At 46.7% G+C, this 25,517-nt stretch overlaps 13 protein-coding genes across 13 annotated transcripts; 5 read left to right on the plus strand and 8 right to left on the minus strand.

Annotated features, from left to right (window-relative positions):
- Positions 1–374: 374 nt before the first annotated feature.
- Positions 375–911, plus strand: EDB91DRAFT_1245437 (uncharacterized protein; the record flags this gene model as incomplete). Its single annotated transcript, XM_041322544.1, has 1 exon — positions 375–911. The coding sequence occupies one exon, from the start codon at positions 375–377 to the stop codon at positions 909–911; it is 537 nt and encodes a 178-aa protein (XP_041180524.1).
- Positions 912–929: 18 nt separating this feature from the next.
- Positions 930–1,280, plus strand: EDB91DRAFT_1048260 (uncharacterized protein; the record flags this gene model as incomplete). The annotated part of the gene is made up of 1 exon (XM_041313386.1): positions 930–1,280. A coding segment is annotated over one exon (351 nt), but the record flags the coding sequence as incomplete, so codon positions are not given.
- A 1,525-nt stretch (positions 1,281–2,805) lies between these two features.
- Positions 2,806–4,795, minus strand: EDB91DRAFT_1334806 (uncharacterized protein). The gene is made up of 16 exons (XM_041325469.1): positions 4,645–4,795; positions 4,432–4,593; positions 4,370–4,379; positions 4,298–4,317; positions 4,216–4,248; positions 4,074–4,170; positions 3,989–4,017; positions 3,906–3,939; positions 3,823–3,855; positions 3,689–3,765; positions 3,574–3,628; positions 3,454–3,528; positions 3,294–3,404; positions 3,207–3,247; positions 3,131–3,156; positions 2,806–3,082 (listed from the first exon to the last, which is right to left on the minus strand). Exons 2-16 carry the CDS (start codon positions 4,474–4,476, stop codon positions 2,911–2,913), a joined length of 858 nt encoding a protein of 285 aa, XP_041180526.1. The 5' UTR covers positions 4,477–4,593; positions 4,645–4,795; the 3' UTR covers positions 2,806–2,910.
- Positions 4,796–5,929: 1,134 nt separating this feature from the next.
- Positions 5,930–6,423, plus strand: EDB91DRAFT_52731 (uncharacterized protein). The gene is made up of 2 exons (XM_041327592.1): positions 5,930–6,057; positions 6,129–6,423. The coding sequence occupies exons 1-2, from the start codon at positions 6,033–6,035 to the stop codon at positions 6,377–6,379; spliced, it is 276 nt and encodes a 91-aa protein (XP_041180527.1). The 5' UTR covers positions 5,930–6,032; the 3' UTR covers positions 6,380–6,423.
- EDB91DRAFT_52656 (uncharacterized protein) lies at positions 6,289–8,416 on the minus strand. Its single transcript, XM_041327591.1, has 15 exons — positions 8,389–8,416; positions 8,202–8,325; positions 8,072–8,147; positions 7,980–8,009; positions 7,910–7,929; positions 7,840–7,854; positions 7,740–7,778; positions 7,652–7,680; positions 7,580–7,593; positions 7,496–7,528; positions 7,268–7,327; positions 7,075–7,215; positions 6,794–7,019; positions 6,692–6,740; positions 6,289–6,640 (listed from the first exon to the last, which is right to left on the minus strand). The coding sequence occupies exons 2-15, from the start codon at positions 8,241–8,243 to the stop codon at positions 6,446–6,448; spliced, it is 969 nt and encodes a 322-aa protein (XP_041180528.1). The 5' UTR covers positions 8,244–8,325; positions 8,389–8,416; the 3' UTR covers positions 6,289–6,445.
- A 903-nt stretch (positions 8,417–9,319) lies between these two features.
- EDB91DRAFT_52823 (uncharacterized protein) lies at positions 9,320–10,929 on the plus strand. The gene is made up of 3 exons (XM_041327596.1): positions 9,320–9,511; positions 9,563–9,611; positions 9,660–10,929. The coding sequence occupies exon 3, from the start codon at positions 9,713–9,715 to the stop codon at positions 10,871–10,873; it is 1,161 nt and encodes a 386-aa protein (XP_041180529.1). The 5' UTR covers positions 9,320–9,511; positions 9,563–9,611; positions 9,660–9,712; the 3' UTR covers positions 10,874–10,929.
- A 1,188-nt stretch (positions 10,930–12,117) lies between these two features.
- Positions 12,118–13,717, plus strand: EDB91DRAFT_52837 (uncharacterized protein). The gene is made up of 2 exons (XM_041327597.1): positions 12,118–12,285; positions 12,340–13,717. The coding sequence occupies exon 2, from the start codon at positions 12,467–12,469 to the stop codon at positions 13,634–13,636; it is 1,170 nt and encodes a 389-aa protein (XP_041180530.1). The 5' UTR covers positions 12,118–12,285; positions 12,340–12,466; the 3' UTR covers positions 13,637–13,717.
- A 300-nt stretch (positions 13,718–14,017) lies between these two features.
- Positions 14,018–15,892, minus strand: EDB91DRAFT_52889 (uncharacterized protein). The gene is made up of 13 exons (XM_041327599.1): positions 15,790–15,892; positions 15,697–15,729; positions 15,622–15,641; positions 15,552–15,566; positions 15,452–15,490; positions 15,369–15,397; positions 15,297–15,310; positions 15,216–15,248; positions 14,990–15,049; positions 14,800–14,940; positions 14,516–14,741; positions 14,403–14,451; positions 14,018–14,336 (listed from the first exon to the last, which is right to left on the minus strand). Exons 1-13 carry the CDS (start codon positions 15,839–15,841, stop codon positions 14,142–14,144), a joined length of 906 nt encoding a protein of 301 aa, XP_041180531.1. The 5' UTR covers positions 15,842–15,892; the 3' UTR covers positions 14,018–14,141.
- A 1,174-nt stretch (positions 15,893–17,066) lies between these two features.
- Positions 17,067–18,180, minus strand: EDB91DRAFT_52843 (uncharacterized protein). Its single transcript, XM_041327598.1, has 6 exons — positions 17,901–18,180; positions 17,801–17,835; positions 17,712–17,751; positions 17,574–17,644; positions 17,332–17,506; positions 17,067–17,270 (listed from the first exon to the last, which is right to left on the minus strand). The coding sequence occupies exons 1-6, from the start codon at positions 18,009–18,011 to the stop codon at positions 17,172–17,174; spliced, it is 531 nt and encodes a 176-aa protein (XP_041180532.1). The 5' UTR covers positions 18,012–18,180; the 3' UTR covers positions 17,067–17,171.
- Positions 18,181–19,092: 912 nt separating this feature from the next.
- On the minus strand, positions 19,093–19,441 carry EDB91DRAFT_1245442 (uncharacterized protein; the record flags this gene model as incomplete). Its single annotated transcript, XM_041322545.1, has 3 exons — positions 19,093–19,243; positions 19,305–19,375; positions 19,424–19,441. The coding sequence occupies 3 exons, from the start codon at positions 19,439–19,441 to the stop codon at positions 19,093–19,095; spliced, it is 240 nt and encodes a 79-aa protein (XP_041180533.1).
- A 380-nt stretch (positions 19,442–19,821) lies between these two features.
- On the minus strand, positions 19,822–21,075 carry EDB91DRAFT_1048249 (kinase-like domain-containing protein; the record flags this gene model as incomplete). Its single annotated transcript, XM_041313383.1, has 6 exons — positions 19,822–20,040; positions 20,099–20,363; positions 20,448–20,503; positions 20,560–20,745; positions 20,798–20,863; positions 20,914–21,075. 6 exons carry the CDS (start codon positions 21,073–21,075, stop codon positions 19,822–19,824), a joined length of 954 nt encoding a protein of 317 aa, XP_041180534.1.
- On the minus strand, positions 20,830–21,950 carry EDB91DRAFT_1115885 (uncharacterized protein). The gene is made up of 4 exons (XM_041317947.1): positions 21,729–21,950; positions 21,469–21,679; positions 20,914–21,418; positions 20,830–20,863 (listed from the first exon to the last, which is right to left on the minus strand). The coding sequence occupies exons 1-3, from the start codon at positions 21,899–21,901 to the stop codon at positions 21,137–21,139; spliced, it is 666 nt and encodes a 221-aa protein (XP_041180535.1). The 5' UTR covers positions 21,902–21,950; the 3' UTR covers positions 20,830–20,863; positions 20,914–21,136.
- Positions 21,951–24,254: 2,304 nt separating this feature from the next.
- EDB91DRAFT_1245444 (uncharacterized protein) lies at positions 24,255–25,049 on the minus strand (the record flags this gene model as incomplete). Its single annotated transcript, XM_041322546.1, has 6 exons — positions 24,255–24,347; positions 24,406–24,577; positions 24,635–24,705; positions 24,757–24,796; positions 24,846–24,880; positions 24,942–25,049. 6 exons carry the CDS (start codon positions 25,047–25,049, stop codon positions 24,255–24,257), a joined length of 519 nt encoding a protein of 172 aa, XP_041180536.1.
- Positions 25,050–25,517: the final 468 nt, after the last annotated feature.

Consider the following 25,517-nt stretch of genomic DNA (forward strand, 5'->3'; position numbering starts at 1 on the left):
GGAAGACGATGATCTGGATTCTGCGTGCCACTCCCACGTGCACGGACCACGGTACATCACATCGATATTATGTACGTATTGTCCTCGCATATACACGCTGCCTTTTCTGCAGTTTCGACGAGTCTATAATGTATATCGGGTGCTCGTGGTAGACTCGTAACCATTCTGCCTACGTGCGTTTTTGAGATGTGTGTGAATTTTGCCGTAGGCAGACTGGTCGATCTCGGAAAGATTTGGCAGGGGAAGCACGGAGTTCGAAAATTTGCAGTTGCCGATTGTGCCGCTTGATGTTATCGTCGTTATCATCCAGCGTCAACGACGCTGCATCATTTGTTCGCAGTATAATGATACCATTTCCTGTGCTTTTACCTCAGATGTTGCACTATCATCAACCATCCGAACTTCTGGCATGGACAGTTGACCACCGTGGCCTCAGTGAAGACATCAAAGTTCTAGCTATCCTGGAAATACTTCGTGGCTTGCGGATGACTGTAATAGACTTACTTCTGTGCTCTGTCTCGCAAAAACCTGCCATGATCAATTGGAGGAAGGGCTTCTTCCGAAGCTCTGCACTCGCACGATTTCTTAACGTGCTGGAGTCCGATGAGCAAGGAGCCATTCAACTTCAGAATGTACTGCGACCTCGCGCTATAGAACTCGTCACCCGTGAGATCGATGTGGAGATGGAGGACGCTAAGCCGATTTTTCATATGTCTACAAAGGACATCACTCCGGAGTACTTGCTCTCTTTCGACATCGAGCATGGATTGACTGTCCCGTTGAAAGAGACAACTCCCTGGCTCCGTCAGATCCTTATGTCTGCTATGCGGACAACACGTGCTGTGAAAGAGAATAAGCATCAAAATGTCGAAACAGTTAGCTTTTTTTCGAACCACACGAAACTAATGTAGACATCGAGCTAGTACTGCACTGTAATCCAATCGCAAATTGCGAACATTCGCTCGCAAAACAACCTCGCCTTTCAGATCATTCACAGACTTTGCTTGTTCAGCGGTGGTACATCTCGCAAAACCATTGACTTACTCGCACATTGCGGTCTTTCGCCTGGGTATGATGCATTGCACATTTCTCATACTATTATGGCCGATGGTCAGATACGAAGGGCACAGCTCGTTGCGAGAGGACCGCATATGATAGGCTGGGACAACATTCAAGTTTCGACATCTACTCATGTTGAACAGCGTGCTTTAGCCCCCCCGAAAGTCCAGTCAGGCACCACGACAATCATATACCCACTGCGTAACACAACCTTAGAATGAATTTTCCGAGTCAAGCGTACGTGATCTTTTTGCAAAAGCTTCAATGGTGTGATAGTGATTGCAATCTTGTCGGGAGAGAGCAGCAAGGGAAGGATCATTGCCAGTGTCTTGCCAGCACCTGTTGCAGCCCGGACAACAACATGTCTTGATGCGAGCAATGACATGAGGCACTCGAGTTGAAACAGCTTTGGTTGCTTCGTTCCTTCTGTAAGAAAATCGAGTCGGGCGAAAGAGTCTACAATGTTCTGGCACTGGGATATATGCAAAGGTTCAATAAACTCTGTCGGAAGGTTCTCAAGTGCATCTAGCGCAGAAAGGGACATTGGGGAAACAGGAACGGCCTCGCAATCCATGGTTGCAAGGCCACGATCATAGCATATGCGTGAACGCACAAAGACTACGGTATAGTGATTCGAGATTGAGTACCACCGGCACAATCGGCAACTGCAAATTTTCAAACTCCGTGCTTCCCCTGCCAAATCTTTCCGAGATCGACCAGCCTGGCTACGCCACTCGAGCATCCGTGGTAGTATACGCCAGGCTGGTCACGAGCCTATGCTCGTGGTGGAACGAGTGAGTTGCCCAATCCCCGACTCCTACGTTAGCCTTAGAGAGGAGGGCCTTGTCGAACACAAATAAATTCCCATCACTGAAAACCTCTGCAAAAAGCTGTGCACCTCGGCTGTTTCCGTGGAATATTGTCTCTTATATCACTGGCGCTGGACAGCTCTCAGAGAGCCAATCTGGTGAACGTGCTTTTCGAGACGATGAGAGGCGGTAAATATACAATCATGTTTGTCCTTGCACGAAGAGCGTGTCGACTGGCCGAGCCGATATCCTCCCCGTGCGTCACTTGTGATCGATATATACCGTGACATTTATGCTCAAAGCTCAATATGTAAATACGGTGTACGACCGAGTACCATACGAGGGGGGTAACGCCACCGGTGACGTCCGCCTAAGAAAGGAAGCGTCATTCAACAAATACACCGTGTGCTTGCCAACTTTGAGCAATGTTGGCTGTTTATTTCAGTCAAAACATCGATACCATGTATCGTGAAATAACTTCAATAACTTTTGCTACAAGCTGGCATTATATAAATCGGATTCAGAGTCGGGGACTTGGTGCGTAACTTCGTCATGGAGTCCGATGATTCACCTGTCACCACTGTGCAGCACCGTACCGTCTGGAGAGAAGTCCAACAATTGGCGGTAAGAATCGGCGCGGGTAGAAGGATGAAACTACAGTGAGTCGTGTTTCTGCTTTTACATCGGTGCACTATGGCTGTGGCACAAGCCTTAGTTACTAGTAGTTCGTTGCTGATCATGAACAAATTTGACTGCCGCTCAAGCAATGGAGATCTTGGAATAGAGGAAATCCGAAACATTTGAGTACATAGAATATGACTGAAGTACTTACGACGCAGTTTTGTAGTCTCGTTGTAACTTTGAATGCCACTTTTATTTAAATATTGCAAGCTTTGGCGCAGTGGGTGTGCATATAAGTCATACTGGACGCGTTTTTGTATATGTGCTGATTGTAGAAGTTACATATTACACATGCTATAGGTAGTTGTCTATTACATTGGCCTACTGGATGTAGGATTTAAGATGCTGTAGAATTGGACTACTAATTCCACTCTGTATGATCCACACCAGATGGGGTTTGGAACGCCATGGATCGAGAAAAAACCACTACCGAGACAACCAGTTCGCTTGTAGCAACATCCTGCAAGTCGGTCATTGCTCGTAGATTGAACAGGATACGTGAGGCGAGTACACTGTGCGCGACTACCTGTGGGCTTCTCTAACTCAGCTTTAGACACGAGGTAAGGAAAAATATGGTTTACCCAGCAAGAAGTGCAGTGTAGGATGACTGGTCAGGTGATCAGAAGCTCATATTGCGATATGAAACAACTCGCTCACAGGTAGTACGGCAATGGTAACGCAATTCGCCATCGAGACCACTGCAAAAAGTAAGGCCGTGTCCCTGAAAAGAGCCTTTAAACTCACGAGTAATACATAGCATGTAAACGATGCCATCCCGACATACTGTAGTTGGCAGCGGACTGCCCTCCAGTCGGTAGGATTTGAAGTGTTTGTACAGCGTCAGCAACAGCATCACTAGCAGAGGTTAGAGGTCACTGAGCAGAATCATTGCAACACTACATACCAAGCTCCCCGAACACCAACAAGCCATAAAACATGCTAGCGTCACGTCTTTCCTCAAATACACCGCGCGTCGAAACTGAAAATGGAGTGAGCAGAAGAAATTCGGAAAAATTATACAGACCTCCGGATTTAATTGCATCGATAATTGAGATTACCAGCACTACTGCTGAGATGGCCTGAAGAAATGGTTAATCTTTTGAGTTAAAAGCAAATGGCTGAGGAAGGACTAAGGTTACAGCAGACAAAACCACTGCCAAAGCCAAGAACCTCTTTTCGCACCCCCAGATCACGTAGATCCTTGTCACAAGCAGGACTTTAAAAAAACGAAGTCGTGGGAATGGAAGTGACTTGACTTGGAGTTGATACTTACCCTCAGCCGCAGCGATACTCAACCAGCGGATACCTAGAAAAGATTGAGAAATTGAGTTTAAATGGTGCTTTTGTGTACACAACTATCATATATAGCAGTGAACCTCCCAAGATTTGGCTGGAATATTGTCATGGGTGCTTTCAACGTTATGTCGCAAAGAGCTTACAATTCCTCCATGAGTGGACTCGACTGAGTCTATCCGAGGCACCTCAGTAAGGGGCGAGAATAGACAAAAGATTGTGAGTACTCACAATACACGATCATGACAAGGCCTACGAATGGCAAATAACGAGAAACGACGAAGGCTATCCTCGTGATCCCCCACTTTCTTCCCCATGTGAAACGAACCTGGCATCCTGTTAACTTTACATAGGGTCATTGAAAATAACTGACCTCTGAGTCGAAGGTGATGGTGAAGTCAAAAAGCTGGAAAGAAAAAATTAACCATGATCGCTTTCCATTTGTTCCTCCCTACTAAAACTGCCATGGATGCAACTTTCATGGAGATCAGTTATGCAAAACAAGATCAGAGCCAAGTATAGACTACCTGCAGTATACTGCATTCCAATGAGCACATAAAGGCAATTCAGACAGGAGAGGAGTACGCACTGCTACAATCTGAAGACCAATCAAATCGGGAGAATAGTCACTCATATTGAGCTGAAGTTAGCAGGTACTACTAGTCTCCTGTTGTCAGACCAAGTTGAAAAAGAAAGACAGTTGTTCCTTCTCCAAATCTACAGCCTGTGGGTGTATTCGACATACCCCTTCCTCGACTCACTTTAAGTAGTAACCCTCCTCACAGCCCATCAAAGAACTCACGAGTCTACCCAGGGTACTTTACGCTGATTACGGCGTTTTACATGACTTTATATGACTTTATAAAGGAAAGAAGTTCTATATATGATGATATATCGTCATATAAGACTTTAAGCTTTATCTGCGGCTCATCAGATCACTGATGGCCTGTTGGTCGCCAACAGAGCACAGGATGTAAACACGCCATAATAGTGTGATATTGAATTAAGTACTCGGTTCACTCACAATTGTAGCGAAATTGTGATATGTACATCCGTGCATACTGCCTTTGTAGGTGATAGCATCACTGATCACTTGGAAGTTGGTGGATACAGGCCCAGGGTGAAGCCCCAATTTGTGACCTGCGACACTCTCGTCAATCATATCTTTTGACACGAATGTTTTGGCGGCACCACATATATATGGTGAAAAAGCTAAACAGCGGTACCCTCTGGAAATCCAGCTGCGCCACTCAGAAATTGTCAATATTTTGCTTGTTCACGTCAAACTCCAAATTTCAAGCAGAGCAAGCGATTTGAACGCGTAAACAAGCATCAACAACGTGGTCACCTCCTCGATGTCAATGGCCTCACCTTCTCCGCAACCCTGTTTGTATGTATGTGAGTTCATCAGCAAATCACTTTGCTTCTGTGGGCTCTGTACAGCTCTGTACAGAAGGGACCAAGCTGTGGCCAGCCATTTTTTGGTGGTGGGAAAAAAAGTGTTTTGCTGATGTTATTCGCACCCCGTGATAATCCAGTTCACATTTCACAGGGACATCCATCCATCTGCAGCCCTATCTCATGTTTGCTTTAAAAACATACACTGTCTATCGCATCTCAAGATCTCACTTCTGATAGGCGGACGGAAATAAGTGTACGTGTCGCCTTGGGAGATGCTGGTGCGTCCGCGTTATTATTATTTCATTCGATCCAGACCCACCGTGATAATAAATTCATATATAGTCCTGCAACGAACGAAATGCTCATATTCGGAGAGGCTTATTCCACTACTCTATCTTTAACCATCCGCATAGCACGCATCACCCCGCTTCTCGTCCCCCCGACCAGACGATCCCACACCTCGAACACCGCCTCTCCATCTCCTCACAAGTAAACAAACTATCCGTTATCTGTAGATACTACTAGAGTGGCAGTACCACATATTATTAAACATTGCTGCAATAAAACAGAGGAGCGAGCAAGATCGGTGTTGGGGACTTGGTGCGTAAGCGCCGTTACGATATTAGTCACTCACTCCACATACTTATGATGGTGTACTTAGGCTCAGCGGCAACGTATGCGTATAGCCTGCAGAGCGCTGTAACATTTAATTCACATAATTGGCTAAACCAAGAACCTTTTCTACCCTCAAGTTCGTACACCCAACCCCGCGGCTGCCAGACGGTATATATGTGGCCTTTGAGTCTCATGCTAAGTATGTTACCTGCAAGTTTGCAACCCCTTCTTTCATTAACCTTGTTCCTTGGCTATTGACATGTCGAATAGGTAAATGGTTTTCTCAGCCCGTCACGGGCTCTACTACTCTGATTGTTATCCCCGATCGTCACAGGACCAATGCCAAGCACACTAAGATCTACGTCGGTGGAAAGACGCGCGCGCTGAAATTCAGACCAGGACAGACCCGACAATCGCAGTTTCCTAATACCCTGACTCTCTGCGGACTTCTGAGTCAATGCATCTTGCACGAACTACTACTTATAACCACAGGCGAACATTGTAAATTATTTATTCAATAGTAGTATGGCCACCTCACTGTACCTCGATGAACTCCTTCATGCGAATCTGGAACTACCAAGCCAAAATCATGCTGCGCCACAGTCCACCTCATGCTGCTCGAACCCCGGTGGTGAAGTCCAACACACACAATCTGCAAAAGTCGTGCTGACGTGTATGCACTCGTCGCGGGCATGCGTATCCCAAACACTGATGATGAGACGGGGTGCGAGAATAAATGGTGCCGTACCGTTGAAGAGCTCGGCGAGACTCATCGCCGGCGTCTGCAAATGTATGCTTTAGCTGATCTCTACACAACATTGGAACTATCATACCGGAATGTTAGCCCATAATATCACCAATAAGACTTGGTTTGTCAAATTTCTAGCGAGGTTTGATTAAGACCTTTAAAACCAAATAGACGAAGTGGAACGCACAGGACAAAGTACATGATATGATATCGGACGATCATAACCATATAGGTATTAGGCCTCATTTTGATTTCTCTCTGCTCTTTAAGGTGTCTCACGAGGGTGGCGGCCGCAAGAACGACCAGCAAAATATCATAGCACACGATGGGGATGGAAGTATAGATCGCAGGCATGGGCCCAATGTGGAAGGAAAGCGTACAGTACTTGGCGTTCGGAGTTACTATTTCTTTCACTATGCAACAAGACGGGGTCAGCATGCAGCCAATTCGATCCGAGAAATAATTCACCCGAGAACACGGTGGATCGACTATACAAATATATGTCCGTCCCTATAAAGAGGGCGATGATAGGCAAGAACAATCCCACTAAAACATGAAGCAGGAGCTTCGATTGGTTGGTTATAGCATAAAGACGCCAGATGAGAATGACTGCGGACACAAGATTGGTACGCATAGCGAGATGCCAGAATGTATAACCTACCTTCCGCAAAGCAAAAGAACACTGAAAACCCCCACTCAATAAACACGATAAGACCATAGCCTATTCCAATTGCATGATGAGAGAGTGTGCGTCGGGTTGGAAGGGATATACTTGCAACTAAATAAAAGGACAGCAACTGTCGAGACTTAGCTGTACAATGAAATTGGGACATACAGCTGAAAAATGGATCAACCGACAACTCTCTATGGATGAAAAGCGTGAATACACTCACTGATTCAGGTATATATACCAGACCTCCCCCTAGCGCTAGTCAGTTAATGATGGCGGTTGGCATAGGCCAGCGTCACATACAGCAGGCGCACAGCCTAGCAAGAGCGTCAACATGCATACGTACAGTGTGAAGGGACAATCAAGAAGACTTACAATGCAAGGAAAAGACCAAAATATCGAACCTAGCATGGCAACAAATGTCATACATTTGATAAAAACACTTTAGCGAGGAGACACTCACAGCAAGATACAGGCCTGACATCAACGACCACGGTCTTTGCTGGAGATTCGGTCAGTCTCCAGGCTAGTACCACCGTTTAGCTATGGGGTTAGATACTGACCCAGACATACTTAACCTGTGCGGGTCATAACTGTAAGTACTCAACCGACAGAAAAGAAGTCCTCTATTACCTCTTTGTCCAACAGAAGAACTACATAATCTTTCGCTCAGCGAGAGTCAAAGATTACCAAGGCTACTTACGGTACTCATATGATATCAGAGTAATGGCTGCTACTGCAACCAATGTTCAGCATGATGATTCATTGACATGTCAGTTGAAGGGGATGACGAACCAGATACATTGTTATTCCAGCGGAGACCAGTGACAGCCTCTTGTTCCGACATGGCACTGTACAGATGGAAGGGAGACTTCGAAAGAATGAGTGACGCTGAAATGATTGATAAGGCGCGGAATTTTCTTGCCTCGTGAGTCGTGCCAATGATTGCCTCCGAGTCGTGGGGCATGTGGTGTTCGTCCCTCGTTTGGTGCGCCAGGAACAAGATGGAATGACCATTGTATAAGATGGTACCAAGTTTTCCCGCATTTCTTGTCGAATTCACTGTGAGTCAATGTTCTTAATAGTAAGCTACCAACGAATACATATCACACCTGAATTCAGGACTAACAGCGAGAGTGGCTGTTACGTCCTAGCTATATTCTTCACTACTCGCACGGTATGTTGGCGTGGTGAAGGTCTATTATAGCACAGAGCACGTGCAGTCTTATCAGCTGCCGCCAGACCTCAGTCTACGACTCTAAGCGCTTGTCGTTAACCAATCTTAACCTGGACCTCTCCGCGCCACCACTGCCACGCTCCCTAATAAATCAGGCTGAGGACGACGGCGAGATCAGGCAATAATTATATGGGAACATACCAAACATAGTCTTCGAACAGGATAATATAGGTCGTGCAATTATGGGTGAGTTGCCCATGCTGTCGTAGGCAGTCGTGAACGTTCATGTGCAGTAAGTAGTACACAACTGTGCTAGTTGTCGGAACTGCAGAGCGCTGTATTAACATTCATGAGTCACATCAGTTAAACGCAAAATTTACGTAGGCAGGCATTGCCTATATGTACCTATTGAAATATCGCCATCATATATACTAGTAGGCACCTCTTAGAACCTGTAGGCTTCATAGACGTCAATGGTAACACACCGGCGGTTCGGGAGTTTTTCGTTATGCAAGATTTGTTTCAAAATGTCATTGATGAATTTAGCATTTTACATTTTGACCAGAAATTTAGACGAGTGGCAAAATCCTGGGCGAAATTATACATTTTATGTACTATTTTAACACTGTAAAAGAAAGACATACATACTTCTATGATAAAAAATTATGACAAGGTTTAGCTCTGGCGAGGTTTAGGGGTTAGCAGGTTTAGCAATGCTGAGCGCTGAGGGTTAGGAATAAGCATCGAGGTTCAGCGCGCGCTCAACAATTCACGAAGGTTTCGGCGCTTCGCGCCATAAGGTTTAGGTAAGTGACTGTGCCGTACTTTGTATTTACTTCTATTTATTCTAGGTATACTCATTTTCGAGTCACGAGGTTGGGCGTTCAACGTTCAACTTTGAGCTCCCCTATTAAATAAACATCTTCTTCGTCCAAGCTTCGTCTTCATTTTCCTCGAAACTCGCGTTAGCAAACAATATGCGGACAGTTGAGGAGATGACAGCCTTAGAAGTCAAACGCTCACCGGTTTGGGATATCATTGGTGCGCTGGAAAACATCGTAAGTGCTCAGTTCCATGTGCACTTGCATAAGTCGCATCTGAGATTCGAGAATAATAACCACTCGCCTTTAGCTCGCACGTTCACAAGCGATCGATATGGTATGCATATTCCATATACCAGACGGTCATATTATTGACTACAACCAGATTCCAGACCTTGAAACCCATTCTCCAAATCCCCCAATACTGACCAGTCTGCTATGCACCAGAGTGTCAGCGCCATCGTCATCGAGCGCCAGCAGCAACTTGATGCAGTTTTGCATGAGATCTCCGGGCTGGAAACCGTGATGGATGGTATAAAGAATCTTCATCAGCAACTCGTCGAGAAAAAGGACAGAATCACCTGGTCCATGAATATGCACAAGGGACTCATATCGCCTCTCTGGCGCTTGCCAACCGAAATCTTATCCCAAATTTTTGACCACTGTCTCCCGGGTGAAGGTTCCTTGTTGTCCCCATCAACGCGACGCGCTCCCATACTTTTGACCGGAATATGCCGACGTTGGAGGGAGGTAGCTGTGTGTCTGCCCAGTTTATGGTGCAGGTTGTATGTGGAAGTCCACGACAGTGACTGGCAGCGGGCATCTTTCTGCTACGACTCGTGGCTCAAGCGATCCCGAGGATGTCCGCTCTCGTTAGAACTCAACTGCGTCGCAAATGACTTGACCAAGCTACAAAGCCTTTTCCAGCCCTACATCGATCAAATAATTCAAAGCTCGTCTCTCCGTATCCATTTTTACGGAGAAACAGTCCAACCCGAACTTTTGTTACAGGACCTCCCAGCACTTCAGGAGGTGACCATGATAATATTGGCACATATCGACACTTCATATATTGCACAATTTATCTCGCGACTGCCCTCCACTCTGCGCAGTCTCACGGTCACGGAGTCGTTCGGCGTCGAGCACTTGTCTTCTTGCAATTCTGTATTGGCCCATCTGACAAATCTCGAGATCTACATAGATCATTCGAATGCATTCATCCACTTGCTCCAGCTATGTCCTAACCTCTCTTCGTTAAAAGTTTGCGCAGTAATCAACCAGGTGCAAACCTTGGAGCCATTCACGCACACCAGCATTCGATCCTTACGCATCAATTTTAACTCTGTGTACACACGCTGTATATCTGGCCTGTTCGATGCTCTATCACTCCCCAATTTACGGGTTTTTGAAGCTCGTTATTTACGATCATGGCCTCATAAGGAGTTCAAGTCATTCTTGGTACGGTCACAATGTCCCCTGGAGAGCCTGACTTTTGGTAGTCTAAGAAAGATGATGACGGATGAGCAGCGGGCGAAATATGTTAACCTTTTCCCTTCCATCGAAGTAATAGTACTGCATCCCCTGGAAAGTACTTTTTAAGCCTCAGTTGTATTTCGCGATCATGATAATGGACTGGCAGTAGAATATAGTATTCTATTCGATTTCGGGGCTCTACACCTTCAACGTGTCGGGGTTGTGTCGGGGTTCGATTTATTTGCCAATTGTTATCTTTTTGTGTGAGGCATTTCTGTCTCCCTGCAGCGTGCGCACATTACATTTACTCCTCAAGACGTGCAACTTCGACATCCGACAAGCTGTCCCGTCCACCCTACCCGTCCTTGATGTCAAAGGAGGGGGGGAGCGCAGGGGAGCCTGCGTGAGTGGTTTCTCCAGCTGCAGAATCAGTTGTCTGTGGATGAGCGGTAGGGAAGGTAACAGCACGGGTGATGATGGCGCTCCCAATTCCAGCATCAGGCGCGGCAAGGTCAACAATACCTTTCATCATCCGGTCGTTGTGATATACTTACTAGCTGAATTGGAATGCCGAGTGTGGCATCGGGTGACATGGTGAGCCGAACGTCTATTTTTGATCCCATCGGATATTTCATGACTTGGACTGATAGGGCAATATTTTGGGCCTGGACCCGCATTTAACGTCTGCAGTGGGACATGCTATTTCGCAATCTCCAACTTTGCGCAGACATCATAACGGTACTCACTGGTAGCTAAGTCAGAATATTTGCATGCAGCAGCCGCACAAGGTGCTCTGCATAGTTATTTCTGAAGGTAGCTCCCCTTCCGCTGACATAGTGGGCCTGGTCCAGACGTATGGCAGGAAGTGCTGGCTCGGCAGCATTGACTTTGCAGCGATCTGTATCTGATTAAATGTTAAACAGCTACAACTTGTTGCAAAGCAAGCGAACGCATAACAACCGTTTGTAAATCAGCACTCTTGTCCTTGTAGATGGGCCTCTCAGTTGAGTGCGTTATACTCGCAGTCTCACACCCAGTCGATCATCAATGCCATCAACCTTCCCAGTGTTGTCTGTTTCATCTAGTAAAAGCTGCAGATGGACAGAAATATGGTCTTGTCACTCTCAATTCCAACATCAAGCACGGCAACAAAGCTGCCTCAAGCTGCTATGCCGGTGGCTTCCGTCAAAGTATCTCTTCACCTCTTCGTGCAAGAATATCTAGGTCCAAACCTTACTAAGAGGACTGGCATTGAGGGTTTTTTTCGATCTCTTCGTCATTGACATGTCTCACTACATATTAGAGCATACTTCGCTAGTGTATCTCAACTGCAGAACCTGCTGCTCTAAAAGTTCGTTTTCCTTTCTGTTCGTAATGTTCGTCAACAAGTACCCGTGGGAATGACACAATCGTCTTCGATGCGTATTCGACTTCATTCTCCTCTAGCAAACAATATGCAGACAATTGAGGAGACGACAGCCAACTCAGAAGTCAAACTCTTATCGGTCTCGGATATCATTAGTGCGCTGGAAAACATCGTAGGTGTTTTCATAAGGCACTTCCATCTGAAAATAATAAGCACTCACCTTTAGCTCGCGGATGCACGAGTGATCGTATGTCTCTGCTGAGATATCGGACACCGGCCATATTATTGACCGTAACCAGATTCCAGACCTTGAAACCCCATTCTCCAAATCCCCCAATACTGAGCAGTCTGCCATGCACCAGAGTGTCAGCGCCATCGTCATCGAGCGCCAGCAACAGCTTGATGCAGTTTTGCATGAGATCTCCGGGCTGGAAACCGTGATGGATGGTATAAAGAATCTTCATCAGCAACTCGTCGAGAAAAAGGACAGAATCACCCGATCCATGAATGTGCACAAGGGATTCATATCGTCTCTCTGGCGCTTGCCAACTGAGATCGTATCCCAAATTTTCGACCACTGTCTCCCAGATGACAGTTGCTTGTTGTCCCCAACAATGTCACACGCTCCCGTGCTGTTGACCAAAATATGCCGACGATGGAGGGAGTTTGCTGTCGGTACGCCCAGATTATGGTGCAGGTTGTATGTCTACGACACTAGTGACTGGCAGCGGGCAGCTGTCTGCTATGACTCATGGCTCAAGCGATCCCGAGGATGTCCGCTCTCATTAGAACTCGACCGCTACGCAAATGATTTGACCAAGCTGCGACGCCTTTTCCAGCCTTACGTCAATCAAATCTCGTCTCTATCTATACATCTCTATCTTTACGAAGAAAAGAAAACGGAAATTTTGTTAAAAGACCTCCCAAAAGACCTCCCAGCACTTTCGGAGGTGACCATAATTACAAATTTTGAGCGTATCACTCCATCTACTGCACAATCTATCTCGCAACTGCCCTCCACTCTTCGCAGTCTCAAGGTCACCGGGTCGTCGTTCAGAGTGTTCGACGCCGAGCACTTATCTTCTTTCGATCCCGTATGGGCCCGCGTGGCAGATGTCGAGATTGCCGTACATCATCCGAATGCATTCCTCCACTTGCTCAAGCTATGTCCCAACCTCACTTCGTTAAAAGTTCGCGTACACCGCGACCCGGTGGAAATTTTGGAGCCATTCACGCACACCGAAATTCGATCCTTATTCATCAGTTTCTCCTTCGTACGCCCTGCATTTCGCCTGTTCGATGCTCTGTCACTCCCCAGTTTACGGGTGCTCGAAGCTCGCTACATACGAACATGGCCTCATGAGCAGTTCAAGGCATTCTTGGCACGGTCAAAGTGTCCCCTGGAGAGGCTCACTTTCGGCAGCCTAAATATGATGGTGGTGGAGCAGCATGCGGAATATGTTGACCTTTTTCCTTCCCTCGAAGTAATAGTAGTGGATCAAAAACGTACCTCATTTGCATAAGACTAAGTCGTTATAGCGTTACACATTTGGCAATGATGATATTGGGCTGGCAGTGGAGAGCATTGCATGTGGATATTGGCACTACTTAGGCCGTGTTTTATGGTTCCTAGTCGATTGTGTCATTCATACTTCCTGAAGTCCAAGGGAGGGATGCACAGGGTGATTATTAACGATTTTTCGTGAGTGAATGGATGTGTCATGATCTTTAACTTTTACTTGAGGTACTCCCTCCATCTCACCGGCGGCATCACCCTCATCCGGGCATGGTACCTTGCGAAGTTTTTGAGGTGACTGGTCCAGGCACTAATATTGAGGGAGATTTTTTGATCACTTTACCATTGTGTAAAATGTATTTTGCTAGTGTATCTCAACTGCAGAACCTGCTGCTGTATTATCTTATTCGATCTCTATAATAACTTCTACTACGCTTCAACTGGTCGTAATGCTCGTCTGAAGTTGTTTCCACCACTCTTTTACAAGTCAGAAATCAAGCAACACACCAAGATCACACGACACGAGTTCCCATCTCATGTCGCTCAAACTCCCTCGGCGAAGTCAAACACCTACAATCCTCGAACTTTGTACTGACGTATACGCACTTGTCGTGGGCATGCGTATCCCAAATACTGATGATAAGACGTGGCGTCAGAATAAATGGCACGGTATCGTTGAAGAGCTCTGAGAGACTCATCGCTGGGGTCTGTAAATGTATAGTAGTAAAGGGAACATGAGCTGATTTCTGTAGAATCTTGGGAAAGTATCATACCGAAACGTGGTCCCATAATACCACCAAAAATATTTGGTTTAACAAATTCCTATCAAGATTCGATGAATACTCCAGAACCCAGTACTAGTAGACGAAGTAAGGGAGGAACTTACAGGAAAAAATACACGAAATGATGGTGGACGATCGCTAATACATACGCATTAGGCCTCGCGTTGAGCTTCTTCCGGTCTTTAAGGTGTTTGACGAGTTTGGCAGCCGCGAGAACGAGTAGGAAAATTTCATAGCATACGATGGGGATGGAAGTATAGATCGCAGGCATAGGCCCCATCTTGAATGACAGCGTGCAGTACTTTGCATCAGGAGTTATTATTTCTATCACTGCAACGAGACAGAGGTCAGCTCACAGCCATTGAATTCGACTCGATTAGAGATGTACCTGAGAACGCGCTGGGTCGACTGTATAAAAAGATGTTTGCCCATACCAAAACGACGACAATAGGTATGAAGAGCCCCAGTAGAACATAAAGTAGGAGCTTTGATCGGTTGTATAGTGCGTAAAGACGCCATATGAGAATGACTGGATGCAAATTCTGTACGCGCAATGAGATACGCATTGTATGACATACCTTCCGCAAAGCAAAAATACACTGAGAAACCCCATTCCATTAAAACAACAAGATCGTAGCCTATTTAAATTGCACGATGAGCAAAGGCAATTCGGGTTGAAGGTATTATACTCGCAGCTAAATGAGGATCAACGACTATTAAGACTTGGCTGTTAAACAAACGTGTGACATACGGCTGGAACACGGTCAACTCAGACCTTTCTAGATATAAAAACTATCAATGTACTCACTGATTGAGGCATATACAACAGTCCTCCCCCTAGTGCTAGTCAGCGAATGATAGCCCAGTTGGCACAGCATTACATACAGCAGCCCCAAAGCCTAGAGCCAGCGTGAACATAAGATACCCCGTTTGAAGGATACAACCACGATGACGTACAGCGCAAGGAACAGACCAAAATACCGAACCTAGTATAACAAACGATGAAAAATTATGAAGCACCTTGGCAGCATGGAGCTTACAATGAGGTAAAGGCATGACATCAGTGACCAAGGTCGTTTCTGGAGATTCAGTCAGTCTCCGGGCTGGTATCACTATACTGATATGCTGATGGACACTAACCCAGACATACATAACCTACACCGATCATAACCATAAGTACTCGACCGCCAGAAAAGAAGTCCTTTATTACCTCCTTATCCAAGAGAAGAACTAGATGGTCTTTCGCTCAGCGGGAGTACTTACAAGGATCTGAAAGGCTACTGACAGTATTCATAGCAAATCAGCGTAATGGTCGCCACTGGAACCCACGTTCAGCACGAAAATACCCTCACAGATCATTTCAAAGGAGCTGACGAACCAGATATGTTGTTATTCCAGTGCAGAGCAGCGACAGCTTCTTGTTCCGACATGGCACTGTAGATTGAAGGAATGATACCACTGATCACTGACGTATAATACTTATAAGGCGCAGAATTGGTTTGCTTCGTGGGGACGATCGTAGATCCGGTGCTCCGGTGATGAAAACTGTACAAGACAGTACCGTGTTTGCCCACACTTCGTGGTCTTACGACACACAGTTGTCACGAGTCAGCTATCAGCGAATAGCATAAGTCATCCCAACCGGATGATGACCGACAAGATCGGTGACGGTTTAGATGCTTCATTATTCATACGTTGCGCGGCAGTGGCGAACGTTTTTCATACTGTTCAGCATATTTATAGCCTAGAAATTTTGGAATGAAGGTTCCTCGACTGATACCTAAAGTAGGCGCTTTGTTGTTGACGCCCGTACAATAACTTTGAGGGAGGAGCAATGAGGCCAAGGCACTGCAGGAAGATTAGCGAAGACCCCTGCACCACATTCACGAGAACGTACCAAGCTTCATTCACTACCATACAAGACAGTACCATGTTTTCTCAAACTTCGTGTCGTTCTTACGATAGATCAAGTAGTCAGCTACCAACCAATAGAATAAAATATCCCACCGGATCACGAATGACAAGAGTAGCCGTTACATCTTCACTAGATGCTTCATTATTCCTACGTTGCGCGGCTGTGGCGAACGTTTTTCATCTTGTTCTGCGCATTTAGAGCTGGAATGAAGTCGTGTCGGACTAGGCGCCTGGTATTAACGCCCGTACTGCAATTCATATTGATCTTATATAACTTGGAGGGAGTAGAAATGAGGTTGGGACGGTTACAAGATTAGCGAAGACCTCTCTACACCACATAAACAAGAACGTACCAAACTTAATTTACTGCATGATTGAAGGATTAATTCTGTCGGTCAGCTCGTATAGCATCACTGATGCCCAGAAAAGGCACATCAGCCTAGACACGCGTCATTGCACATGGACCAACGTTTCAACGTTGATCGATGGTGACAACACAGCTACGCCTTGTTCGCATAAGAGTAAGAAATACATACAACCTATCAACATTCTCCCCATCCAGTATGTGATCAATGGCACGCATGGTGGCTATGATCGACTGCTAAATGAAAGCACTTTGTCAAGTTGCAGCCAGTAACCAAGAACATAACAGTCTTATTCCTGTACCAGCAGGAGAAAAGGCGCCATCTTCTGAACCCTTCTATCAGTCCGAATAAGGGGAGCGTCCGGCTTATAAAAGTACATATGACAACGATAGCAGGACAAACAAAAATGTACGAAGACGAACGTAACTGAATAGTGGCCTAATGAACGGGCCGCGATCGAGGCCACGCATTCGACTCGTATTCACAAGCGTCCGTTCGCTGGCGTTTCAGGAGGAATATCCCGGTAATCACGATCCCGTTCCCGCTCCCGTTCCCGCTCCGAAGGTGTGATGTCATATGGCTATCAGGACAAATATCAGTGATGATAATGACGAGGAGGAGGAAGGAAGACTTGTGCGCACATCTACTGGCCTATATCTCCCATTAGAATGAGAAACGCCGTGCCCGTTCATATGGTGAGGTGGAGGCGGAGCTGGAGCTGGAGCCAGGTGTGAATATAGCGTAGGAGAGGGACGTGTGAGATGCATGAGTGAGGGCGTTGCCGGAACTGTAAGATTGATCGCGTCAAGAAGCAAGCTTGAGAATAAGTAGATGAAAAACATGTCAGAGAGCAACACAAGTCAAATAGCAAGATTCAACCCACTCGTTCTCAGCTTGAAGCTTTCGCATGCGTGCATTTGCAAGCTCGAGATCTCTCTCGTACTCTTTGTGTAACTAGCGGGTTTGAATGAATGTGCTTCGTCAAGATTCGATTCAAGAATACTCGGCTGAGACAACGTACCCCTAAGACTCGATCATAACGTTCCCTCAAGCCTTGAAATCTAGCAAAAGTGAGTCTTGAGTGAATGCCACCTACGCACTCGGACGCACTTTTCTTTGTATCTTCCACGAGGTACACCTGGTACCTACATGAACCCGCAAGAAAACAAGCATAAGCACAAATTGTGACGTGTCATCCAATGAAATTTACTCTGTTTTTAGTGGTGTCATCACCGGGGACCTTGTCCCCTGCGCGCTGCCCTTTCTGCAGCTTTGAAGAGTCTATGTGGATCGGTCGTGGTGGGATGGGTGAATTGTCCATGCTGTCGCTGATTCTGGTTCAGTACTGGGTGTGGCCTACAGAGCGTCGTGATATTCATACGATTGGCTGAACGGAGAACTAAGATCCTCTCTACTTAGAAAGAGTCTTTGTTCGAGACAGTGTCCCAATTCGAGACCGATCCTGGATGTCCGCAAACGCTGAACAACGCCGCACCGGCTTACCTAAGCGTTTCTTTACTCGGGTGCGCGTATTAACCAATAAGTAAGACCCCCTAAGTCAGTCGTAAGACTCGTAACAAAGGGATGCACCATACAGGCTAGTGTCTCGGTGTTAGCTCCTCAGCCTAAGACACGACGCCGCTCTCCTTATCAATCAGGTACTGGGATATAAGTCGCAGAACCTCGATCACGCGAGCAACAAACCAACCATGACCCACATTTTCAGGAGGGATGTCAGTGATCTACGTGCAAAGGCGACAGTTTGGAAATTGGGGTTGTTGGGCGACTAATATTCACATCGCCATTCTTCGTGCAGGAGCGGCCTCAACGGCAGGACATATATGCATATGCATGCAGTGGGCATTTGAAAGTCTTGAGATACATAATGACTGCCAGCCTCAAGGTCGACCATAAAAGAAGCTTTTGGGCCATGTGCATGTTAGATAGCATAGTTTGCTGTCGTAATACATTCAGCAAGTACTGATACTGTAAACTAGGCGCAGATACCCTGATTCGGGTTCCAACGCCGAGTTAGCAGTAACAGACAATCTGGTTTATGATAGTTTATAGTAATCGCTGGTGCAAACGCCCGCAATCCGAGAAAACAAGACATTGCTGTACATATATCAAGTAGAGAGTGAGGAAAGGAGTTCGAGTTCGTCAAGCTCAGAATCCAACCGTTCAAGTGTTTTCTTCTCTTCTCTTGGACTGAAGCGACAAACTCAAGGTCCTGAGAAGCACACTCAGCATCGCCGTTCGCTGGAGTTTCAGGAGGAATATCGCTCCCGATCATGATCACGGTCCCGTTGCCGCTCGCGCTCCGAAGGTGTGATATCATGTGGCTATCAAGATAAAGATCAGAAATGATGAGGAGGACGAGGAAGGACGACTGGTGCGCACATCTACTGGACGATATCTCCCATTTGAATGAGAAATGCTGGAGCTGATGCTGGGTGTGTAGCTGGGTATAAATATAGCTTCGGAGAGGGACGCGTGAGATGCATGAGTGAGGGCGTTGCTGGAACTGTAAGATTGATCGTGTCAAGAAGCAAACTTTCAAACAGGTAAAACACGTCAGAGAATAAAGCAGGTCAAATAGCAGAGTTTGGCGCACTCGCTTTCAGCTTGAAGTTCGCGCATGTGCACACTCGCAAGCTCGAGATCTCTCTCGTACTCATCGTGTAACTAGCAAGGTTGAATGAATGTGCTTCAGCTGAGATATCGACAACGTACCCCTACGACCTCGATCATAACGCCAGAGGAAATTCGAAATTACTATAGTTTGAAGAGTCTATGTGGATCGGTCGTGGTAGGACGGGTGAGTTGTCTATGATATCGTGTTACGTTGTGTCGGGTTCAGTACTGTGTGTGGCTTGCAGAGCGCTGTGATATTCATACGATTCGGTGATCCTTTTTAACTTTAAGACAAGGTTCTAGAAATGAGAGTTTTATCTCGAGGGCCGAGCCTGCAATGCGGAATCTCCGCAAACGCCAATAACCCCGCAAACGCTTAATCAAGTGTTTACGGCCGACACGTTAAGCGTGCGAGGCAACTTCGCGGAGAGAGCTTCTGTTCGGAAGAGCGACTGTTATAACCCATCGCAAACTAGATTGCTTGTGTGTTCAGAATACTAGGATGACGGGACTTGTCGTTCACATGCAACAAACGCTACGGCTTCTCCAACCGATGGACGATTGATACGAGGCAACCAGCATCGCTTTATGAACTCCCAGTGCGCCAGCTCTATTTGCGACTCCTTGGGAGGCTCAGGTTTCTTACCTCTGAGGACTTGTACCAACACTACATTGTCCTTCTTCACATTGTAGTAGGGTACTTTGCCAGTCAACACCTAATAAAACATGCGCAGAGTGAACAAGATATTTTGATCTAAAATTCAAGCTACTGACCTGCAAGGTGATACTACCAAATGAATAAATATCACACTCGATGCTGAGCGACACCGATGCCGCCTCGTCATCATCGTCATCCTCTGGTACTTCAAACAGCTCTGCAGCTGCCCATCGGATATTCCCACTGATAGAAGTCGTGAAATAAGAGGTACCAATGAACTCCAAAATAATAGTCGAGAGACCAAAGTCAGCGAGACATGCCCGACCGTCGCCATAAATCAAAACATTTGACTGAAAAGTCAATCGGGCGTGAGTATACCTTCTGCGTGTGGCTGTACGCACCCCTGTCAGGTCACCATGGACAATTGATTTGCTGTGAACTGAACAGGCATCAGTGTGTTCAAACTCGAAGGCAGTGAAAGACGACGAACGGTACTGCAATCCGAGGGCGATATCATTAAGCTAGTGTATGTCAATAGGTCAGTAAGTGGCTGGGAGATACTCGCAAAATGTCTTACAAGGGAGAACCTATCTTGATACAACAATTTGTCCTTTTGGCACTCAAGAAAGTTGGTGAGTGTTCCATTTTCGGCCCATGGGCAAATCATTGCGGGATAGGGCCCAAAGTTGTTTGCTACTCCCCAAAGTGGAACAATGCTAATATGTTTGAGACGGCCCCAAACTGTCAGCTCACGACGCACTCTCTAAGCCGAGTCATCATTCGATACATTGATATGCCATAGAAGAGAACATTACCTTTGTCTTCTTCCGTATCAAAACCTCGTCATCTGACTCGAAAGCCCGAATGGTCTTCACTGCTACCTACGTCATTGTGAAGATGATATAGTAGGAACGCCACAAAAAGATCATACCTGGACGGTCTCACTGGACTTCACTAAAAGACACTTCCAGATGTCCCCAAAACCTCCGGAAGCAACCGGATAGTACGATATTCCCAAGAGTTCGTTGGTAAGATCTTTCAGCGGATCTGACGCAGAAACTGGTAATTCTTGATTGGTGGGTTCCTCTGTCATCGTTGTTTTCAAAGAAGAAGTAGAAGCCTAGGTGGCCAGGTAAGCCAGGTGTATATTTCAATTAAACATACCAGAGAGACTGAACCTGTGGTTGCATAGATGGGAGGGAGGGGGTCAGAATCATACCGCTAAAATGCAACATCTCACTACCGTCTTGGTCTGCCATGGAGTAGCTAGCTATTCCGTCAGGATCATCGTAAGGAGAGTTGTGTATGTTGATGTCCATGGAAGAGGGTTCGCTGAGGGGAGGCGGGGAGGATGCGGTTGTGGGTATGATGGGGAGTGTAAGTACGTGGGCATGTCCACCGTAATAGCCAGAATGGGCGTGGTGGTACTGCATGTGCTTCAGAACAGTTTGGGTAGCTAATGGCTGCAGCAGAATCAATGACTTACTGGATTTGCATTCGCCATCATCATGTAATAGCCACCAGGATGTGGCGGGAAGTTGTTCATGGGCGCGCCTTGAATCGACCCTTGACACGCTATATTACCATTGGCCATCGGTTGCGGCCCGCCTGGGATATCCTGTTGTTGCAGGGGTGGGATGCATGGCTGCTGAGCGCGAGGCGGGGAACGCTGAATCATCTTGAGCTCCAGTCCATCGCTGCACAAGACGTCATCACGGTGGGAAGCTGTATAGTCGTGTGACTCACTCGTATGAGGGGCGTTGTAATATTTCGGTTGGGGCGCGGTCCCACTCGTCAGCTTGAAAGACTTGCTCACTTCCTTCCTCGCCAAAGGCAACATGCTTCTTGCCAAGGGGAACAGAGCCATGGTCTGCGTCTGAATCAACGGCAATGGATGACCTTAAGCAGGACTTTTTCATGCGAGGGAGAGCTGGAAGGCAAGTATCAAGATCGTCGCGAGGGCGCCTCCAAACAATCTACATTATGTAATTAACATTCATGAAATGTTATCAGAATCTTAGCGGCGCAGAGGCGCCAATCCCCGACTCGTGCCTTTGCCATGTTATATTTCGATACACGATGATTGGCTAAGACTTGTACTGACTCGTTTATCATCCTGCAATTGAGAACAGACGACACAAACCAACCCAGTGGTCCAGAGCGTTCCTTGAAAGTAGTCCTTCATACACGAGAAACAGACGTCACGACTCACCGGCTGCCACATGGATGTTTTGCTCTTGGTCTGCCACATATTTTTTAATTTTCACGTTTTCATTTGTTTGTTGGTGAAGTTTTGCAGAAGAGAGTGAGTCCATCCTGCATTACCTCGCACAAGAAACAACAATCAAAACAAGACAAGAAGAAATCAGATCGTGAGCTGAGAGTGAAATCAACATAAGGGTCAATGTGAAGGACATGGCTAAAGAAACCAACATCGCCAAGAGACAACAGCACGACAGTAAAGTTACGTATGAGCTCCAACAACGCCCACGTGTAAGGCTTCTTCGAACGGCCAGAGACCAAAGGGACGCAATCCGGATGAAACTTTCCCAGTGCCGCACGAAGCTGCAAGCTTCATCTTCTCTCCGCAAAGGACATCGAAGTACCTGTTGATGGAATCCAGGCGAGAACGACCGAAACATTTCTCAGCAACAGGAAAAGACGACAACAGCGCTTCGAGCTCCTCTTCAGTCAGAGCATAGATATGGGTGACCTGTTTGTAAAAAAAAATTGGCGATACAATCTACAGTCAGCTTTGCGAGTACCGTTCGAGCGAATACGCGAACGTCAGATACACGCCCGCAGCTGGACAAGAGTGAGTGTGTGAAAAACACGCGCAAAATCACTGGAGAAAACCACAAGGAGTCACCAGCAATAACTTCAGACAAGCCGTCCATAACACAGAAGCGAGTTCAAAAAACTCGAAAAATACGATCCGAGGCGTCGTCGTGAGCGACAGCGTCAACGAAGAAAGCGCATCCAATCCCGAACAGACTCTGGGCCACGTTTCGCGAGTTTGTATGGCGATTCACCGATCAGCCACCCAACTCTTGCAATTGCGAGTCAGGGAATCATAGGAATCAGTGCTACTTCGCTTGATCAAGCGATTAGAACGTGACATTTCGTTGAATCACAAAAGGGAAAATGGGTCATGGGTAGGGGTCCGCCGAACCTATTTTCCGCGTGTCCCGGGACACGACAGTCACGCACGTGACGCAAAGCAAGTGCAACGAACTCGGACGTTCAGAGGGGTCTCCTCGGTGTGTCCGCCGTCGCTGGTGATTCGTAGTCGTAACGTAGTGGTAGTTTTAGTCGCGTATTAACTACCGTGTTTCAATATTGGTGCTTGTTAGGATCCGACCAGTCCGAAACATCCGATGGAGGAGTGGACCGAGTAGTCGAGTGTTTTCGAGCTTAACCAAAAGCAGCATCAGAGCATGACGCGCCTGACGTCGGCTCGTGCTTCGTCCATCCCACGTATCTCATTCCTTGGAGACGACAATATTTTTCTATCTCTATGCTACTTATTATAAAGTCTCCAGTACACCGTACGAGCATCTCAGTTCCTATTTACGAGACTGAGATGTGAGTAACGAGTTCGTTCGTATTATAGATTAAACTGACGCGTCGTAGTTTACTTGTTTTAATAGTTCGCGTACTCCCCGCCAGTCGCTTTATCACATAAGCGCCTCTTCACTCTTGTAAGTTGGGCAAAGTGGTAGCTCCAATTCAGAGTTCCAATTTATGGTATGGTCGGTTCCTTGCATACTATCACTTCCCCACAGACAGCAACTTCCCGCACTACTTAGATCAATCAACTGCGAATTCGTTTGACTGTGCGTTCATCTGAAAGTTGACCACTCGCATGTTGCACTCTCAACTGCTAGTATACCGGGTTTCCCCACCACAGTCATGGGGTTCGGTCACTTTGCAGCTTCTCTTCTCGCCTTCGAGGCTTTCCCTCCCTTCGTAGCTTCTCTGATTCCCGATCCCCCCCCTTGCAAGCAGGTTCCTACCAAGCCTCATAGGATAGCGCCTCCCGCGCACCCTTCCTATCTCCCTTCTATCTATCAGTCCGAATAATTTAAAGGGGAACGCCGGGCATATAAAAGTACATATTACAACGATAGCAAGACAAAAAAGCGCACGAAAAAAGACGACTCGTATTCACAAATATACGTTCGCTGTCGCCTCAGTCCCGGTGATCCCGATCCCGATCCCGCTCCCGATCATGATCCCGGTCCGAAGAAACGCAATGAAGGGCAGGCTACATCACAATCGCCCGTTCGCTGGGGTTTCAGGAGGAATATCCCGGTAATCACGATCACGATCACGGTCCCGCTCCGAAGGTGTGATGTCATGTGGCTATCAAGCCAAAGATCAGAAATGAGGATGATGATGACGAAGGACGACTTGTGCGCACATCTACTGGACGATATCTCCCATTTGAATTAGAAACGCCGTGCCCGTTCATATGATGAGGTGGCAGAGCTGATGCTGGGTGTGGGTGTGAATATAGTGTCGGAGAGGGACGTGTGAGATGCATGAGTGAGGGTGTTGCTGGAACTGTTAGACTAATCGCGTCAAGAAGCAAGCTTTCAAACAAAACACGTCAGAGAATAAAGCAAGTCAAATAGCAGAGTTTGGCGCACTCGTTCTCAGCTTGAAGGTTTCGCATGCGTGCATTTGCAAGTTCGAGATCTCTCTCGTATTCGTCGTGTAACTGCAAGTGTGCTTCGTCAAAAATGCTTCGGCTGGGATATCGACCACGTACCACTACGACTCGATCATAGCGTTCCCTCAAGACTTGAAATCTGTCAAAGGTGAGTCTAGAGTCTTTCCACGTGCGCACTCGAGACGAACTTTTCTTTATATCGTCCACGGGGTACGCCTGGTGCCTACAAGTAGATGAAAACAAGCATAAGCACAAGTTGTGACGTGTCATCCAATGAAATTTACTTTGTTTTTAGTGGTGTCATCAGCAGGTACCTTGTCTGTGCGCTGGCCTTTCTGTATTTTTGAATTGTCTATGTGAATCGGACGTGGTGGGACGGGTGAGTTGTCCATGTTGTCAGGCTGTTGTAGCGCGATGTGATATTGTCTAACTTTAAGACAAGGTTCTGTTCTGTCTCGATGCTGATGCCGAAATCTCCGCAAACGCCGAATAACCCCACAAAGGATTACTTAATCGTTTACGGCCGACACGTTGTGCGCGCGAGGCAGCTTCGTGGAGAGAGTCTGCTTCTGTTCGGAGTGTTCACTGTGCGTGTGTACGTATGAGTGAAACCCCTGAGTTGATATTTGTATTCGGTTGCCTGGTGATTTGCACATGCCTTGGATATACTACAGATAGTTAGTGTCCTTGCAATCGGGTTGACGGACCGCAGTCGGACTTTTGCTTGGCACGTTAGTCAATGGCACTAGTAGGAGGAGGGTCAGCGATCTTGGCGCGAAGATGACAGGTGTAACGATCGGAGTAGTGTAGTCGATTAGCAGGGTCGTTGAGGGTGAGGACGGAGTTAAAGATCACCGATG

Source organism: Suillus paluster (assembly GCF_016628075.1).
Source record: "Suillus paluster strain FC165 chromosome Unknown EDB91scaffold_10, whole genome shotgun sequence".
Lineage (NCBI taxonomy): Eukaryota > Fungi > Basidiomycota > Agaricomycetes > Boletales > Suillaceae > Suillus > Suillus paluster.